The 17,580-nt window shown below is 36.7% G+C and overlaps 1 protein-coding gene across 6 annotated transcripts in view; it reads left to right on the forward strand.

Moving 5' to 3' along the window:
* Nucleotides 1-17,580, forward strand: part of MGAT4A (alpha-1,3-mannosyl-glycoprotein 4-beta-N-acetylglucosaminyltransferase A) — a 123,454-nt gene that overhangs the window by 99,929 nt on the left and 5,945 nt on the right. For 5 of the 6 annotated variants that reach the window (XM_045054101.1, XM_023251617.2, XM_023251620.2 and 2 more), the window contains exons 9-15: nucleotides 1,307-1,421; nucleotides 2,497-2,627; nucleotides 5,504-5,611; nucleotides 5,735-5,928; nucleotides 10,353-10,431; nucleotides 11,048-11,114; nucleotides 17,411-17,523. In XM_045054101.1, coding sequence (XP_044910036.1) covers nucleotides 1,307-1,421; nucleotides 2,497-2,627; nucleotides 5,504-5,611; nucleotides 5,735-5,928; nucleotides 10,353-10,431; nucleotides 11,048-11,114; nucleotides 17,411-17,523 — 807 coding nt within the window. The remainder of the gene's footprint in view (nucleotides 1-1,306; nucleotides 1,422-2,496; nucleotides 2,628-5,503; nucleotides 5,612-5,734; nucleotides 5,929-10,352; nucleotides 10,432-11,047; nucleotides 11,115-17,410; nucleotides 17,524-17,580) is intronic. The other variant, XM_045054102.1, reaches the window with a different exon arrangement.

A 17,580-nucleotide genomic window follows, 5' to 3' on the forward strand; every position in this document is an offset into this window, starting at 1 on the left:
TACTAAAATAAGTGAAAATTGCTTGGCAGGTAACTGGAAGTGATAATGTGACATTAAGAAAAGGAAAAAAAAAATTTCAAGGTCATTAAAATCATCTTGTGACTTAAAATTTTTATGAGAGGAGATTCTGGGGAGGAAGTCTTTGCATATGCTTGTGATCCTTGATCTTTTGTCAACTCCCAGTTGAATTGGTAAAAATCCCAAGTGTGAATAACACATGGGCCAACTGTGTGGAATTAACTAGCACTCTGAATTGCTACAGCTTCTTAAGTATTTTGAAAATAACTTTTAAAATACAAAAGGTGAGGGGCACCTGGGTGGCTGGTCACTTAAGCATCCAACTCTGGATTTTGGCTCAGTTCATGATCTAACAGTTTGTGGGATCGAGCCCCAAGCTGTTAGTGAAGAGCCTGTTTGAGATTCTCTCTCCCTCTCTCTCTCTGCTTCTACCCCGCTTGTGTGTTCTTTCTCTCTCTCTCTCTCAAAATAAATAAATAAACATTAAAAAAATAAAATACAAGAAGCGAGCTTTCAGGAATCTATCCTACAGAAATGAAAAGCAGTAATATGTAAATATAAGCAAATTTATTACATCATTGTTTGCATTGGCAAAAAATGAGAAATAAGCTAGATGTGTGTCTATGATCAAGAAAGAGTTGAATGAATTGTTTCACATTGATAACATGGAATATTATACATTTAGTAAATATCAACCTGGAAAGATATTCATGATATATTAAGAGACAAAAGACAGTTTGATAATATGATCCCTTATTATAAAAACGTACATGTGGATGGGCAAGTGCGTGTTTACCTTTTTGTGCTGTGTGTCCATATAAGAGGTAGCAAATAGATGCACACCCAACTTTTAACATTGGTTACCTCAACTAGCAGGGTGGAGGGCAGAGAAGGAAAGCTGCTGGCTTTTTCTTTGACCTCGAACAAGTATTATATAAAAATTAAAAAAAAAAATTAATGGCTCACAAAAATTCTTCTCCTTTGAAAAGTAAAAAAGGATAGTGTGAAGTCATGTTGGGTGCTCAGAAAGGACCAGAAAAGAGTAATTCGTGGAGTGGTGCTGTGATCTCCCATAGTAACGGAGTGGTTTAGGTGACTTGCTATGTGTGCCTCTTCCATTTTATTTTCCTCGTTTTCTTTTAATAAAATTTATTTTTATATTTTCATCATTTTTGACCATTGTTTTCTTGATTTGTGTTTAAAAGTATGCTTGAGTTTTCTTATAATAAAGAATGTCCTTTAAACCTTTCCATCTCTTTGATTTATTAATCTGATCAACTTTCTTTAGCTTGAAGATGATATTATTGTCAAACAGAATTACTTTAACACTATAAAAAATTTTGCACTTCAACTTTCTTCTGAGGAATGGATGATACTAGAATTCTCCCAGCTGGGCTTCATTGGTAAGAAAAGTGTCAGATTTATCTACTCTTCAGAAATAACTGTGACTTTTGTAATGGTAAACTAATTTCTTTTACCTTCAAACTGTCTTTTTTTCTCTGGAAATAGATTGTTTTTGAGGAAATTTAATTTAGGTAAACTTCCATGTATAAAGTGATGAAAATCAACCCAAAATAGTATTTGGGTACTTTTAAGGTTGTAGTATTTGCTGTGGAGTTCTCCAGGCAGCCCTTCTGGCTTCTTGTGTACACACGTAAAGCCAGCCATGGTCCTGAGCATGTCTGATTTCTTCTCTGACACCTCCAGCTCCCTGTTTATGGCCCAGTGCTTTTGCAGCATTGGGGTTCTTTTAAAAAGAATGCCACACTAAATGTTTTCTAGTATGAATACCTAGTATTTGATGTAGTACTTGACAGTGATTCATTCATAATCATTTGTTACTTTCATAGACAAGGTTCTCATTGAAAAATTTTTTCTCACTAAAGTTCATAAATTATACAATTAGAATATGTTTAAAGTTGAAGAATTTCAGGAAGTTTACAGGTTTTAAGAAACAGGATAAAATTTCACTTCTTGTAGTACTTTAAATATTAGAGGCTAGGCCTTTGACCTTGTTGATCATTTATCTCAAAACTTAAGAGTCAGAAACATCTTTGTGAAGGTTTCAGTGAAGGCAGAATTGGAATGCCTTGTTTTTTGCATTTATTTATTAGGTTAAATGTTTTGTTTGTTGGGTTTTTTTTTACCTAAACCTAAAGGATCCTAAAGTTCCTTTTTTTCTAATGGGAAGAATGTTAATAAGACACAAAGGAAAAATCTCTGACTTGCTTCTTGAGCCAGTAGTTGTATGATAGATTTTGTGATGGAGAAAGTCAGGAGTTTCGTAGTTGTGTGACAACCCAGAAATGTTTAGCTAAAGCAAGTTTGTTTGCTTTTGATAAGACAAGTAGGGAAATTATTCATAATGATTTGTATTTGAGAGCACAAGCTTTATTTGTTGTATAGATTTCATTTATTTAAGCCATTTTGTTGCTTGGTTTCTTTATGAAAGCTATTGACTGAGAATGTTTTTTTCAGGTAAAATGTTTCAAGCACCAGACCTCACTATGATTGTGGAATTCATATTCATGTTCTATAAGGAGAAACCCATTGATTGGCTCTTGGACCATATACTCTGGGTAAAAGTCTGCAACCCTGAGAAAGATGCAGTAAGTTAATTTCTTATGAGGGTGGATGTAGGAGTGCTGACCACACGGCCTCCATCTTTGGCCCATCATTGTGTTCACGTTCACTCTATCATCTCTCTTGGGGCTACATGTTCAAGGCCCCATGGTGATTAATATACATAGGTTAGAAGTGCCGGCTAAGGCTGGGCTGACGAGAGGCTTGTTTTGGCTTCGCATGTATCTCTTAGAGATAATACAGTCTTTCCCCTTCCTCATGCACAGGTACCACAAGATCTACTTAAAGGTTAGCTGTCAATTAGTGCATGTACACCCGTTGACCTCCCTACATGTCCCTTGCTCACTCCAGTGTGTCCTCTCACAGTAAAATCTGTGGACTAAGGTCCAGACTTTGCAGAGAAAAACTGCACAGTTGGATCATCATCCCAGTCAGTTCCTCCCCGACGTCAGTTACCTTGAGTAAAATTCTGTGCTTTCTCAGTTCGAGGGACACTTTACTGTCCCTCTCCTGCCTTCTAACCGTGGAAGAGGCTTCTTTTCTGTATCCCGTGAAAGGGACTTTCAGGGAGCCAGAATTTATAAATGAACAGTTAAAGAGCTGAATGAAGTGTTTTCACTTAACATTTGAAGTGCTTGCTTGCTTTCTTGAACTGACAAAAAGTTCCTAAATTAGAGGGATTTTTAAATAACAGTGGAAAACCCTGTAAATCAGTGAAGTCCACCCTTCTTTAAATTGCTGATAAATGTTAGTAAGTGTCTTTAGGCTTTGTTATTTGGTTACTGTTGGCTATAGATGTTCTCATAGCTGTCCCAGGGGTATTGTTTCAGCTTTCTTCATACTCTCTGTCATTGTTCCTTTTTCAAACGCTTGGGGGACAGTATCAGACCCCAATACATCTGTAAATAAGGAAAAAAATAGAAGTAATATTTTATACCAAAACAACAGCAAGGAAGAAAAGTACCTTTTAGTGTATTACTTGCAAGAAACCAGTGTTCACATTAATATGCTGACCTTTGGGATTATGGTAGGTAAGTAACTGAACGATTTTTGCTTTGATTATTCAAATATGTTATTTCCATAGAGATCTTATTGTAAAAAGTAATTAGATACGTTTTCTTTGTCCAATTTGAATTGTACCACTGGAAAAAAAATAAATTTTTATTTATTTGCTGTAATCATAAATAAAATGAATACACATTCTCAGAAATAAGTCAATTTTGACATGTAATAACAGGAAATATTTATTATGGGCATGTGTCTTCATAGGGATGACTTAGCATTCATTCTAACAAACATTTAATTTGACTTCATGACCGTATTATGTTCTCTAAAATAGTTTAATCATCCTACCTGCCAGTGAGTTTTTAGGACACTGTCTTGTGTTTATAAGCCATTCTCTCTCTCTCTCTCTCTCTCTCTCTCTCTCTCTCTCTCTCTCTTTTAATCACTTTTTTAGAGCAAATCATAGAGTATAGCCAAATAGCAAAGTATCTGCTTTCCAACAGTGATTACATATAAATTGATTTCAACAATTTGTTTTTATGATGTAAGTCCTGACCTGTATTTTCTTTGTACTTCACAGGAATTTGTATTGTAGGAAACAAATAAAATCATATGATCTTTATACTTCTGCAATATACTTGCATTTAATTGGTCCTGTGCAGTTTTATCTAATATATGGTTAGGTTCTAAAATGAGCCTGTGAGGTGAAAATCTCCAATAGTAAAAATTAAAATCATCTATAAATTTTAGCACACAGCCCTGTGGAGAATTTTATCTATTCTGTCACTCCTTCTTAGGCCATGTTTTTCTGTGGCCCATAACTCTTCAGTTGCTTCCTCTAGAATGTCAGGGAAACTGTCACCGCAAACTTGCTGGCCTCCAGCACAATATCTCTCTGACAGTGGTTTGGGAAACCCCACAGAGCATTCACACATTCTTTCACAGGTTTATTAACCCACTTTGTTCAGGCACAAGTGGACTCAGTCTCAGGCACTGTTCTTTTCTTCTTCCTCTCTGTCCCGCACCTTCCCTCCTTCTACCCCTTGCTCTTCTCCTATCCTCAACCCTTCCCTCTCCTTTTCACTTGAGTAGTTGAATTTTTGTAAATAAAATGTTATATTACCTCTGTTCTAGTGTTAGTAATAATAGTAATGAAGTAAAACCTTTTGAGAAAAATGCAGCATTTTAATACCCAGTAAATTATTGCAGGCCTTTTGTCCAGCTCTTGGTTTTGGCTCAGGTCATGATCTCATGGTTTGGTGGGATTGAGCCCCATTTCAGGCTCCATACTGGCAGCGCAGAGTCTGCTTAAGATTCTGTCTCTCCCCCTCTCTCTGCCCTTCCCCTGCTTGCTCTCTGTCTCTCAAAATAAATAAACTTAAAAAAAAGTCAAATCTACATTGATATATCTTGAAATATGGTTAGAATTAAATCCTTAACTCTTCTCTTAGATGTACTTATTTTAAATTTCCATATCATATCCGTTTATCAAGTAGGTAGCAAATCTATTAATATCTTAAAGAGGACCCTTAAAAAATATGACTTGGAATTATGAGATGAAGTTGGATTTTCTTTTCAATATTCCTTTTTTTCTTTTTTTTTAAATGTTAATTCGTTTTGAGAGAAAGACAGAGCGCGAGCAGGGGGAGGGGCAGAGAGAGAGAGAGACAGAATCCGAAGTAGGTTCCAGTCTCTGAGCTGTCAGCACAGAGCCCGACATGGGGCTTGAACCCATGAACCATGAGATCATGACCTGAGCCAAAGTTGGACGCTTAACTGACTGAGCCACCCAGGCTCCTCTTTCTTTTCAATATTCTTTAAAAGGGCTTCTGGTTTTTCTGATGAGGACAAGATTTCACTTTGCATTGTGACACTTTTTTTTTTTTTTTTTTTTTAGAAACATTGTGATAGACAGAAAGCCAATCTACGAATTCGCTTCAGACCTTCCCTTTTCCAACATGTTGGTCTGCATTCTTCTCTATCAGGAAAAATTCAGAAACTCACGGTTGGTGATTTAATTTTATTTTTCTCATGCACATACAGTTTGTTATTTAGGGTACAGTTATTGTTCTTCTTAAGTATAAATAATCTATAAGTTGTTTAATAGCATACATGTCTCTCCTCCTAGGATAAAGATTACATGAAACCATTACTTCTTAAGATCCATGTAAACCCACCTGCAGAGATATCTACTTCTTTGAAGGTGTACCAAGGACATACACTGGAGAAAACTTACATGGGGGAAGATTTCTTCTGGGCTATAACCCCAATAGCCGGAGACTACATCTTATTCAAATTTGATAAGCCAGTCAATGTAGAAAGGTTGGTGACTGTTAAAATCTATTTGGTCTTATAGTTTTACACGTCTTAAGATGTGTGATTTATGATGGCTTTTTTGTGTGTATAATAGCTGTGAGGAGGTAGTGAGTCTCAAATGTTAGGTTATAAAATATATTTCCTATAATTCAGTAATCAAATGGGTATGTTGTTTTCAGATATAATATCAGCCTTTAGTGTGTTTATTAAATTCTGTTGGTATTTCTGAACATTTATTTAGTATAGTTTTTCTGAACATTTATTTAGTATAGTTTTTTAAAATTATTTTTATGTGGAACTCTCAAAATATAAAGTTAGTTTTCATGTCCTTATTATTGGCTATCCCTTAGGATTTAACTGAGAGCTAGTCAGTTACCTAGCAGTTTGGCTGAAATGATAAATTTGATAGACTGTGACTATCCCTGGTCAGTGGTTTTACAGATGCTGGATTACTTTTAGACGACCATGGTAACCCTTTTGTGTTTTTCAGAATTTATGTTCATTTCACAAAATTTAGGACTCTTTTCTCCCTGTTTTTTAATAGTGATGATTCCTTCTACCTCTCCTCAGCTTTGGGTGTGTTCTGTAGATAGTCTATGATACATTTAAATGTAATCCCCTAAAACTAATTCTGTAGTTATGTTACATGTTCTCACATGAGGGCCATCCAGTTTTTAGAACCCGCCAAAAATCATCTAGGATAATTCTATTTAAGGTGGTCAGAAACAGTGCATAGTTATAATGTTATTAATTTTATTTTGTTACTCTAAACTGATTCTAAAGAGGAATTTAAATGTATAAAACTGTATCTGGCAGTGGACTATCACTGGGAAAATATTTCCGAGTAATTCTTTGCATTTATGAGCATGTAATATTTTTGTTGTTAGTTAATGTTCATTTTCATAGTATATAGTGTGATACTTAGTACTTTGAGGTAGTGTTTACCATACTTAAAAGAGTCATAAATATCTGATGAGGTTTTAATATCTAAAATACATATAGAACTTCTATAACTCACCACCAAAAAAATAAACAATTTGATGAAAAAATACACGGAGGATCTGAAGAGACATTTTCCTATTACATACAGATGATGTACAGATACCCAGCAGATGCACGTAAAGAAACTCACATCAGTAATCATCAGGGAAATGCAAGTCAAAACAATGGGATATCACCTCATACCAGTTAGAATGGCTAAAAGCAAAATGACAAGAAATAACAAGTGTTGATGAGGATGTGGAGAAAAAGGAACTCTTGTGCACTGTTGGAGGGAATGCTGACTGGTGCAGCCACTGTGGAAAACAGCATGGGGGTTACCCCCAAAATTAAAAATAGAAATACAGTACGATCCAGTAATGCCACTGCTGGGTATTTGCCCAAAGAAAAGGGAAACGCTAACTCGAAAAGATAAATGCACCCCTCTGTTTGCAGCATTATTTACAATAGCCAAGATATGGAAACAACCCAAGTGTCCCATCAGTACACCAAAATGTGGTGTATATATATATTACATACCCACATAAAGAATGAGATCTTATTAGTGACAACGTGGATGGACCTAGAGGGTTATTATGCTAAGTGAAATAAGTTAGACTGAGAAAAACAAATACAATTTAATTCCACTCATAAGTGGAATCTGAAGGAAACAAACAAAAACCCACAAATAAACAAAAAGAATCAGACCTTTAAATACAGAAAACAAACCAGTTGCCAGAGGAGAGAAGGTGGGGGGATAGGCAAAATGGTGAAGGGAGTAGGAGATACAGGCTTCTAGTTATGGAATGAATAAGTCACTGGAATAAAAGGCACAGCATTAGAAATATAGTCTGCGATACTGTAATATTGTGATATGGTGTGGTGACAAGTCGTAGCTACATTTGTGGTGAGCACAGCATAACATAGAGAGGTTGAATCACTATGTTGTACACCGGAAACTAATGTAACATTGTATTTCGACTAATGTAACATTGTATTTCGACTGTACTCAAAAAATTTTAAAGCAGAGTCATCATAGAATTAGAAACAATTTTCTTTCATCTCGTAAAGAATAGTCTTAAACCGTATCTGTTGGTTTGTTTTTAGCAAATTAAAATAGTGCCAGCAAAGAATCTGCTAAAGAACTCATATGGGAGATCACATTTCTTTTATTTTTTTTTTAACGTTTATTTATTTTTGAGAGACAGAGAGCAAGAGAGAGAGAGCACAAGCAGGGCAGGGGCAGAGAGAGAGGGAGACACAGAATCTGAAGCAGGCTCCAGTCTCTGAGCTGTCAGCACAGAGCTCGATGTGGAGCTCAAACCCATGAACCGCGAGATGGTGATCTGGGCCGAAGTCGGACGCTTAACCACCTGAGCCACCCAGGTGCCCCTGGAGGTCACATTTCATAACAAATATATTTTCAGTAAACCTCTGTAAGGTAACATTTACTTGCCCCTATTGAGAATACATTTATAGTAAAACACAATTTTATTTTTAATTTTTAATGTTTATTTTTGAGAGAGAGAGAGACAGAATGTGAGCTGGGAAGGGGCAGAGAGAGGGAGACACAGAATCTGAAGCAGGCTCCAGGCCCTGAGCTGTCAGCACAGAGCTCAATGCAGGGCTCAAACTCACAAGCCGCGAGATCATGACCTGAGGTGAAGTCGGACGCTTAACCTACTGAGCCACCCAGGTGCCCCGATAGTAAAACACAATTCTTTTAAAATCAGAGTACATATGAATTTTCTTGGAGAGACCCACCCTTCCTAGAATAGAGAAAAGGAATCACTTTTCAACTTGCATAATAACTTGTTTGCTGAGAAGGGGAGAAGCAGAAGTTGTATTTGTCAGTACATAAATGAAGTGTTAGGAACAGTATTTTCTGACTATATAACATATGTTTTGATTATGTAAAAATTTTAAAAGATGAAAAATGAGAAAAACACAGCCTCAGCACCACCACTGTGACCTTTTGGCACATTTTTTCTTGGTAATTCTGTGCACTTTTTACTTTGAAAACCATCATGATCTGTATATTATTTGTGTCTTGTATTTGCAATTATCCTGTCATAAGTGATTTGTAAACATTTTAATGCTTGCACAGTATCCCATTGTGGGGCTGTACCATCATTTACTTCTTCTAATGTTAAACGTTGCAGATGGTATTGAGTTTTTCACTATAAGCTATAAGCTATCACATAGTGAACACCTCTGAATCAGTCTATCTAAACTGTAAGTTCTGCCCATCCCTCTTTTCTTAGAAGTGGCTTCCCCAGTCCCATATTGTTGTACCTATAGGTGAAATAATGAGTGGCCCATAGCTATAGGAAGCAGCATTCCACATCAAAGATGCCTTTAAAAAAAAGAGTGTCTCTTATCTGGAAATGTTGGAATTATTTTTTGTTGTAGCTTAGAGGGAGCTAATCTTAGAGGGTGCCCTACCCTGTGTAACATTTGAAAATCATGTTTCATCACAGGTGATTTTTTGCCCACAAATAACATACTGTATCATAGCCAGACTATAACTGTTCCCTGCTGGGTATTTTTAATACGCAAAGCACTTTGTCAGCCTCTCATCAACTCCTTGCTATAGTCATGTGAGCTGTGTAGGACTCTCTGCACTGTATAGAGGAAACTCAGGCTCAGAAAGCTAATATAACTTTCTAAAGGTGAAAATTCTATTAAGTGAGAGTCCTAGAATTTGGATCCAGGTCTTTCTGACTCTAAGTATAAACTTGTAACCATTTAACTTAGCTAAACTTAAGTTTTAGATTTAGATTTAGATATGCTTTGTATGCCCTGTCTGGTTTTTACCACCCCCTACCCATACTTACATATCCACATTAATTTTCAGGATATCAGAACCTGAGGATATTATTCTCATACCCAGAGAGGATTTTAGATTTATCATAGTCATTATTCAAATGTTTGTTCATACTGATAAGTGGAATTATTCAGATATTTAGAATTGGTTACTTTGCTTACAGGCTACTATTTGTATTGGATAAAGCTAGTCTTTGAACTTACCATGGATCATGGCTGTCCTGGTGAAAGTTTTCTCTGATGCAAGATACAGTAATATTATATAGGCACTGCAGCTTTGATTAATCTTCTTGAGAGGTTTATGTATGTAAAGGAGTATAAACAGCAACATAAAACTGTCCTTTAAAAAAAAAAAACCTGTTAAATACATTATTATGCTAAGCAATACACATGACCCTTCTAAAGAAAGGAATTAGCACATCACCGAAATGTTGAGTCTTTAAGTTTTGAAGCTTCCAGCAACTATTCGGAGTACATAATAATGTGCCCTTGCGCCAAGTTCTGGTGCTGTCAGCTTTGTGGTCAGAGTCCTGTTGATAAAGCTTACTCAGAGGTAAGAGCATCTTCTTAAATCTTCGTAAAGTCTACTCTGACTCATATTTTTATTTTTATGTTTTTATTTTCAGTTATTTGTTCCATAGTGGCAATCAAGAACATCCAGGAGATATTCTCCTAAACACAACTGTGGAAGTTTTGCCTCTTAAGGTATGCCTATTTTCCCCCTGATTTTTCTTAAGAACTAAGATCAGTAGTAGACTTATCTTGAGGTTATTCTTGATTAGAAGATGAGGGAAAATTTTCATGATTGTAGGACCTCAGTGGCAAGCAACATTAATATATTGTCCTTTTTGCCTTATTCATAGAAAGAGCCTTCATTTTGTTTCCTGTTGGAAAATAACTTGGACGTTCCTACCAGGAAAATAAATGAATCATCATTTTACTCTAATGTTTATATTTTGAGTCCCAAAATACCATGTGGTTTTAATGCCTGTTGATTAATACATAAAATTAATTTATTGGTCTTTAAGGAGTGCTTAGATTTCTTTTGAGTTAACACAGTTCCATGTATTTTTAATAAAAAATAGTGCCCTATTAAATTGGTTTAAATTTAAAATTTAAATTTTTTAGGCACTAGTATATACAAATTCAGATAGTTAAAAGAATACTTGTATTGTTAGGCTTTTTAAAGTTCAAGATTCATGACATTTTCCCTTTTTTAAAGATAACTGTGCCACACATGCCACTTTTCTATTAAGCTAAATTAGCTCTGTTTTAAATAGAAGTAATCATTTGTAAAATTAATGTTTTTGTTCTGTTTTAGAGTGAAGGTTTGGAAATAAGCAAAGAAACCAAAGACAAACGATTAGAAGATGGTTATTTCAGAATAGGTAATACCTCCTACTTTAAACTGGTAAATTGTTTTTGACTTGTCTGGACTTAATCCTAAAGTAATTTTAAACTCTTGTCAGATGTTAAGCAGCTTTAGGGTTACCATTACCAACGTCCTCCAAGTTGTATTCTCATGTTTTAGTACATACTTTTATTATCTTGACCACCCAGAGTTTCCGATCAAAGGTTCATTTGCTGGTTCCTCTTTCTTTCTCCACCCGCTATTTCATTCTTGATTCTCACTGATAATCTGTCTTCTGCTGCCTTCTACTGCCTTCCACAGTCTCTTACTGGGTGACCTTCGCCATTTACAGGGTCTCAACAACATCCACGTGCCAGAATCTATGCCTTTAGCCTCTTGCTTCCCTCCTGAACATTAGGTCTGTATTGAGATGCTTTTGGACCTGGCCACCTGGAGGTCATACAGGTGTCTACTCTGAGCATCTGTAATGTGGTCATTTCTTTTAGTCAGAGAGAACCAGGGAAAGAGAGCTAATAAGAGCCTTGCTGGGTGGGAACAATCCACAAAGACTGGCCCTACATAGGGGCCTGGATTTAATTGGATCAGAGTGTACAGCAATTTATACTTGAAGGCGTTGTTGAAAAGTAAACAGTCACCTGACAGTTAGTGGAAACCTGATGGCTGAGGGTGGGGTAGGGTGGATGGTATGGCATCATGCTAAGGGCAGTCTTGTGAAAGAAACCCAAGTTGTGAGGAGAAGAGCCTTTTTAGAGAAACACTGGAAGGAAGGAATGGACCACAGTCAGGGTGCAGCAGGAGTATGGCCACAGGGAGCCTGACCTTGGAAGTCCTGCCCAGTGCCAGAGTTTGGGAATTCTAGGCAGTCTTCAGTAATTTCCTCCTTCATTTTCCCCTTTGTTTATTTCTTTTAATGCTGACCTATCAGACCACCGGGTTAAGGACAAAAGTTAAATTTGTTGTCTGGAAAGATAATACACACACGTTTTAAAAAGCATAAACTTAAGTCTCCCTCCCTCTTCTTTTCCCTCCTACCCAGTACTTCCCAGAGGCAATTCTTATGATTTGTGTCCTTCCAGAAGTATTCTGTTCATAAATAAAAGTAGGAATATTTTCTTCAAAAACACACAGTAGCACACAAATAACATACATACTCTATGATCTTTGTTCGGCATCTTTTCACTGACTGAAGTATATATGTACATATGGAAGATGAACATTCTAAAAAGTTGTACTATTTCAGGTGCACAGAAGATACAAATAGTAATTGAGTGAATATCTGTGTATCTGGTTTAAGATTTGCCAATTCAGTTGTTCTTCCCTAACGTCTTTTCCCTTTCCACCAAGGGTAACTACTGTTATAAATTTGGTGGTTACCATTTGCATGTACATTTCTAGCACATATGTAGGATATATTCCTGAACAATGCACAGTGTTATTTTGCTTGTTCTTAAATCTGAGATAAATGATATCATTCTGTAGCCTGCAGTTTTCTCTCACCATCATGAGATTCATCCATGTGGGTGCGTGTATCTATGGCTCATTCATTTTCACTGCTGTGCAAATTTCATGGATGAATATATCACTGTTCTCTTGTTTGGTTATAATGTTTGTTTCCATTTTCTTTCTTTTTTCTTTCTTTTGCTGTTATAAACAATGCTGGTTTGAACTCTTCTGCACATGTAGGGAGTTTCTCTACATTGGGAATGCAAGTAGGTCTTTAGCTGCATTATCTTCAGTTTTACTTTATTCTTTGTATTCTTTCTTCACTCTTTTAATTGGCTGCCTAGTATTCCCTTGTATTAGCATATCTTAATTGATATGGCCAGTCACCTAGCGACGAATGGTTGTTTGCAGTTTTTGCTGCGATACATACATTCTTTTTGGACATGCGAGAGTATATCTGCAGGATAAAATTGCGGGGTCAAAGTGTTTGAATGAGACCAGTTATATCATTAGGTAATTATTTTTCTAATTAACTGAGCTCATCAGATGACAGTATGATGTGTCATTAAGTGTTGTGAGTTTCAAAGTATTTTTCAGCCCTAAACCCCCTGCCTAACTTAATAATTCAATAATACTTTCTTGTAGCATTGCTCCTTACCCCAGTCCAGCCCCAATATGTGTACATACTTTTATGAAATAGTGTATTAATAACTTTTTAATAAACACATTACTTTGTAAGTTGATACATTTAATATTTCTTGTACATATGAATGCATGTCTTCTCTAGTATGGTTTTCACTTTAAACGTATCTTATCTTACTAAGAGCCTAATCATTATGTTGTAAAACTCTAGAATAGACTGCTGAATAATGAGTAAATGATAGCCCATGGGCCACATCAGGCCCACTTCCTGTTTTTCCCCCCCACTTCCTGTTTTTGAATGGACCATGAGCTTAGAATGATAAACATTTTTTTATTTTTATTTTTAAATGGTTTGAAAAAATGAATTATATTTGTGGCATGTAAAACTTATAAAAATTTAAATTTCAGTGTCCATAAATAAAATTTTATTGGAACACATACATGCTTATTTATTTACATATTGTCTGTGTGCTTTCTTTAAAAATATTTTTAATGTTTATTTATTTTGAGAGAGAGAGAGAGAGAGACAGCACAAGCAGGGGAGGGGCAGAGAGTGAGGAGAGACAGATTCTCAAGCAGGCTCCACGATGTCAGCACAGAGCCTGACACACGGGGCTCAGTCTCACAATGGTGAGAACATGACCTGAGCCAAAGTTAGCAATCAGATGCTTAACTGACTGAGCCACTCAGGCGCCCCTGTCTATGTGCTTTTGTGCTGCAACAGCAAAGGTGAGCAAGTAGTTCCAATAGTGATTGAGGTGGTGCACTGATTGCTTCCACCTGACGCTCAGTGCACTAAAATAGCAGTGATACATTCAAAATTTGACAGTTTCTCTGTCAAATTTAATGTTTATTTTTGAGAGAGTGAGTGTGAGCCAGGGAAGGGGCAGAGAGAGAGGGAGTCACAGAATCCAAAGCAGGCTCCAGGCTCTGAGCTGTCAGCACAGAGCCCGATGTGGGTCTCGAATTCATGAACCATGAGACCATGACCTGAGCCAAAGTTGGATGCTTAACTGACTGAGCCACCCAGGCGCCCCATAATTTGACAGTTTCAAGTGCCCCACGCACCCACACACCACCATAGTGTGACATTTTTTTAAAAATGACCAGTACTTATCCATCATGTCAAAACAGTAAAAGTGGACTTTGAATGTCAGTGCTTTTTAACAGTGTGAAATGTAATTATTTCACAAAATCAGTTGACAGATTGTTGTGGTTATTAGGCAGTGATGCAATAGCTGTGCTAGAGAACACAGTACTGTTCTAAGCACTCATAATATTCCCAACTCACAGGAATACAATGTTCAGAAAATTAGAATATTTTATTACAGCATAATTTCTTCACAAAAATAAAAAATTCAGATGAGGATATAACCAAAGTGAGTTTCAGAATGGTTTGTGTGTTAGCCAAGTAAAATCAGTTACCAATAGTGAGTTAAATCCTATTTAATTGAAGTAGTCAAAGATACGTGTGTAGATCAATTAACCTTATTTAAGACCATCGACGGGCACCTGGGTGGCTCAGTTGGTTAAGCATCTGACTTTAGCTCAGGTCATGATCTCATGGTTCGTGGGTTCGAGCCCCGTGTCAGGCTCTGCGCTGACAGCTCAGAGCCTGGAGCCTGCCTCAGATTCTGTGTCTCCCTGTCTCTCTGCTCCTCCCTGGCTCACTCCCTCTCTCTCTCCCTCTCTCTCTCTCAAAAATAAATAAACGTTAAAAAAATTTTTTTTTAAGACCGTCGAGCTTTCGGCAACAATTGAGTGAAGAATTGAAGACATTGGGAATGGTATTAGTCAAAAAACAAAGCATATTATTTCCTTGGGTCTTGATGAGTTGGTAGATATTAACTGGTACTGCCCAGTTGTTATTTGGAGTCAATGCCAAACTTGAAGTGACTAAAGAATTGGCCTCTGAAAAGTCTGCATGGCACCAAGTATAGGCAAGAATATTTTCAAACAAGCTGAGAAAACACAAATTGAGTACAACCTGAAGTGGAATCTGCCAGGATGTATTATAATGAACGGTGGTAAAAATATGTATGGAAAAGAAAGCTTAGTTGGGTAAATTTACGAAGCCTGTGAAAATGTAGGGTGTTTAAAGCCTATGGTTATTTATTTTACTATTCATCAGGTATTTTACAGGAAATAATTGAATTTGCCACATATCATTTTTTTAAAGTTTATTTTGAGAGAGAGAGCAGGGGAGGGGCGGGGGTGGGGGGGAGAATTCCAAGCAGGCTCCATGCCGTCAGTGCAGAGCCCAGCCCAGGGTTCAAACCCACGAACCATAGGATCATGACTTGAATTGAAACCAAGAGCCAGATGCTTAACCGACTGAGCCACCCAGGTGTACCTGTATCATTATTTTATTGAACCAGCAGCATCAGCAGTGAACACCATTCACTCTCTTGGACTTTACCATAATCAGTTCTGTGAACTTGTGTCAGAAATAGGAACTGAATAGCATGACTTGTTGTACCATATAGCAGTTCTGGGGCTTAGCACTGATCACATTTATTGTGAAAAAAGAAACCTTTTTTTTTTTTAACCTCAACAACAAGATTGAAATTTTTCCCAGTGGCAAGAACTGCCCTCAACCACTATTCTCTCTTTGAAAATTAGTGTTTCCTGCAGGCTTGATAATGTTTCTTAATTCAACCTAAAATTATAAGACCAAATAGTACATGCAAAAAACCTTATGTTTCAGTCAAATCACTGAAGACAGTTGTTATTTGAACTATAAGTAGTATCAAACTAATCAAGGAGCTTCCATCTAACTTTTGCTTGGAAGTGACTCATCTGCAATGTAGTGACACATACAAGGCAAATATCAAGGAGAAGAACCTAATGGAATTCCATAAATACCTTCCAAGTGATGAATACGCTCCATTAAAATCACGTACTTATGGACTGGTGTCAGTATTTCGCAGTATGTAGGCTGTGTGAAAGGAAATATCCAAGATAAAATACATAAAATCTCATTATAGACCCACTTTAACAGATGAACATTTGCAGTCGATTTTGATGAGGATCACTTTGAATCCCAGATAACTAAAATGTTAACCCTTGCAAAAGGAATTATGATCTCCTTAGTACACCTGCATTAGCAAAAGACAAAAGAACTCAGTGGTAGTTCTTATAATATGAATTTCATCAATAAAAACTTTGTGGAACTTTTTCTCTATATAAGTATCAACCTAATATCTTCAGTTTTCCTCCTGGCCCACAAAGCCCCAAATATTTACTATCTGCCCTTTATTATTTTTCCCCCTAATGTTTGTTTATTTTGAGAGAGAGTTGTGTGCACAAGCCAGAGAGGAGGGACAGAGAGAGTGAGAGAGAATCCCAAGCAGGCTCCATGCTGTCAGCACAGAGCCTGGCACGGGGCTCGATCCCACAAATTGTGAGATCATGACCTGAGCTGAAATCAAGAATCAGATGCTTAACCAACTGAGCCATCCAGGCACCCCTGTCTGCCCTTTATAATAAGAAAAGGGTTGCCAGTTCCTGGCTTACAGAAATGTGGCCAAGAACACACCACTTTTCTGTCACTTTTTCAACAGCTTTTTGTTGTTGTTTGAAGAATATTCCTCATAGCAAGAAAAAGTAGGTAAAGAGCATGTTAACCTTTTTATAGAACTTCTTGGTCCTATCCCTAAAGAGAGCTTTTTTAGCTTGTCATTTATAATGGATTTTTCTATTAAAACTGCCTAGAGGAGATATCACTTGTTAATTCCTTCTAAGTGTGACCTTGGAAAGAATACACAAAGATTGAACCCCTGCTCTAAGTCCACCTATTGTATGTATGTCTTAAAAGCATTGAAATTTGTTGTTCTAACGTAACCCTCAGAGGGGTCAGACTGAGTGATGGTATAGGGTATACTTACTTACTCATAGGGTGAGGTTTGGTGAAGTCACATTTTGTTAAAAACCTGCATGTTAAAACATTTTTGATGCAAGAACAAATAAATATATACCTTCTAATTTGCAATAGGAAAAAAGCAGAGCTCTGCCTGTTTTAATAGGTTGCTTCTAATGAAAGCTTACACTACTTCATGAAAAATTTGAAAGTTGAATAAAAGTAGAAAGAAGGGGAAAAAATTCACCCAGGCCCTGTGTAAAGACATCCACTGAAAATATTTTGTTTTTCTTTCCTGCTTTAAGTCAGTGATGTCCTATGTGTGCTTGTTTCAGTCGTCCCAACGTATGTTGATTTTTATTTTGAAGGAAAATTTGAGAATGGTGTTGCTGAAGGAATGGTGGATCCCAGTCTAAACCCCATTTCAGCCTTTCGACTTTCAGTCATTCAGAATTCTGCTGTTTGGGCCATTCTTAACGAGGTAAGACAATATGATAAATCAGTGAAACAGATTGTACTTTCTTTTTTACCACATTTT

This window comes from Felis catus, chromosome A3 (assembly GCF_018350175.1).
Source record: "Felis catus isolate Fca126 chromosome A3, F.catus_Fca126_mat1.0, whole genome shotgun sequence".
NCBI classification, from domain to species: domain Eukaryota; kingdom Metazoa; phylum Chordata; class Mammalia; order Carnivora; family Felidae; genus Felis; species Felis catus.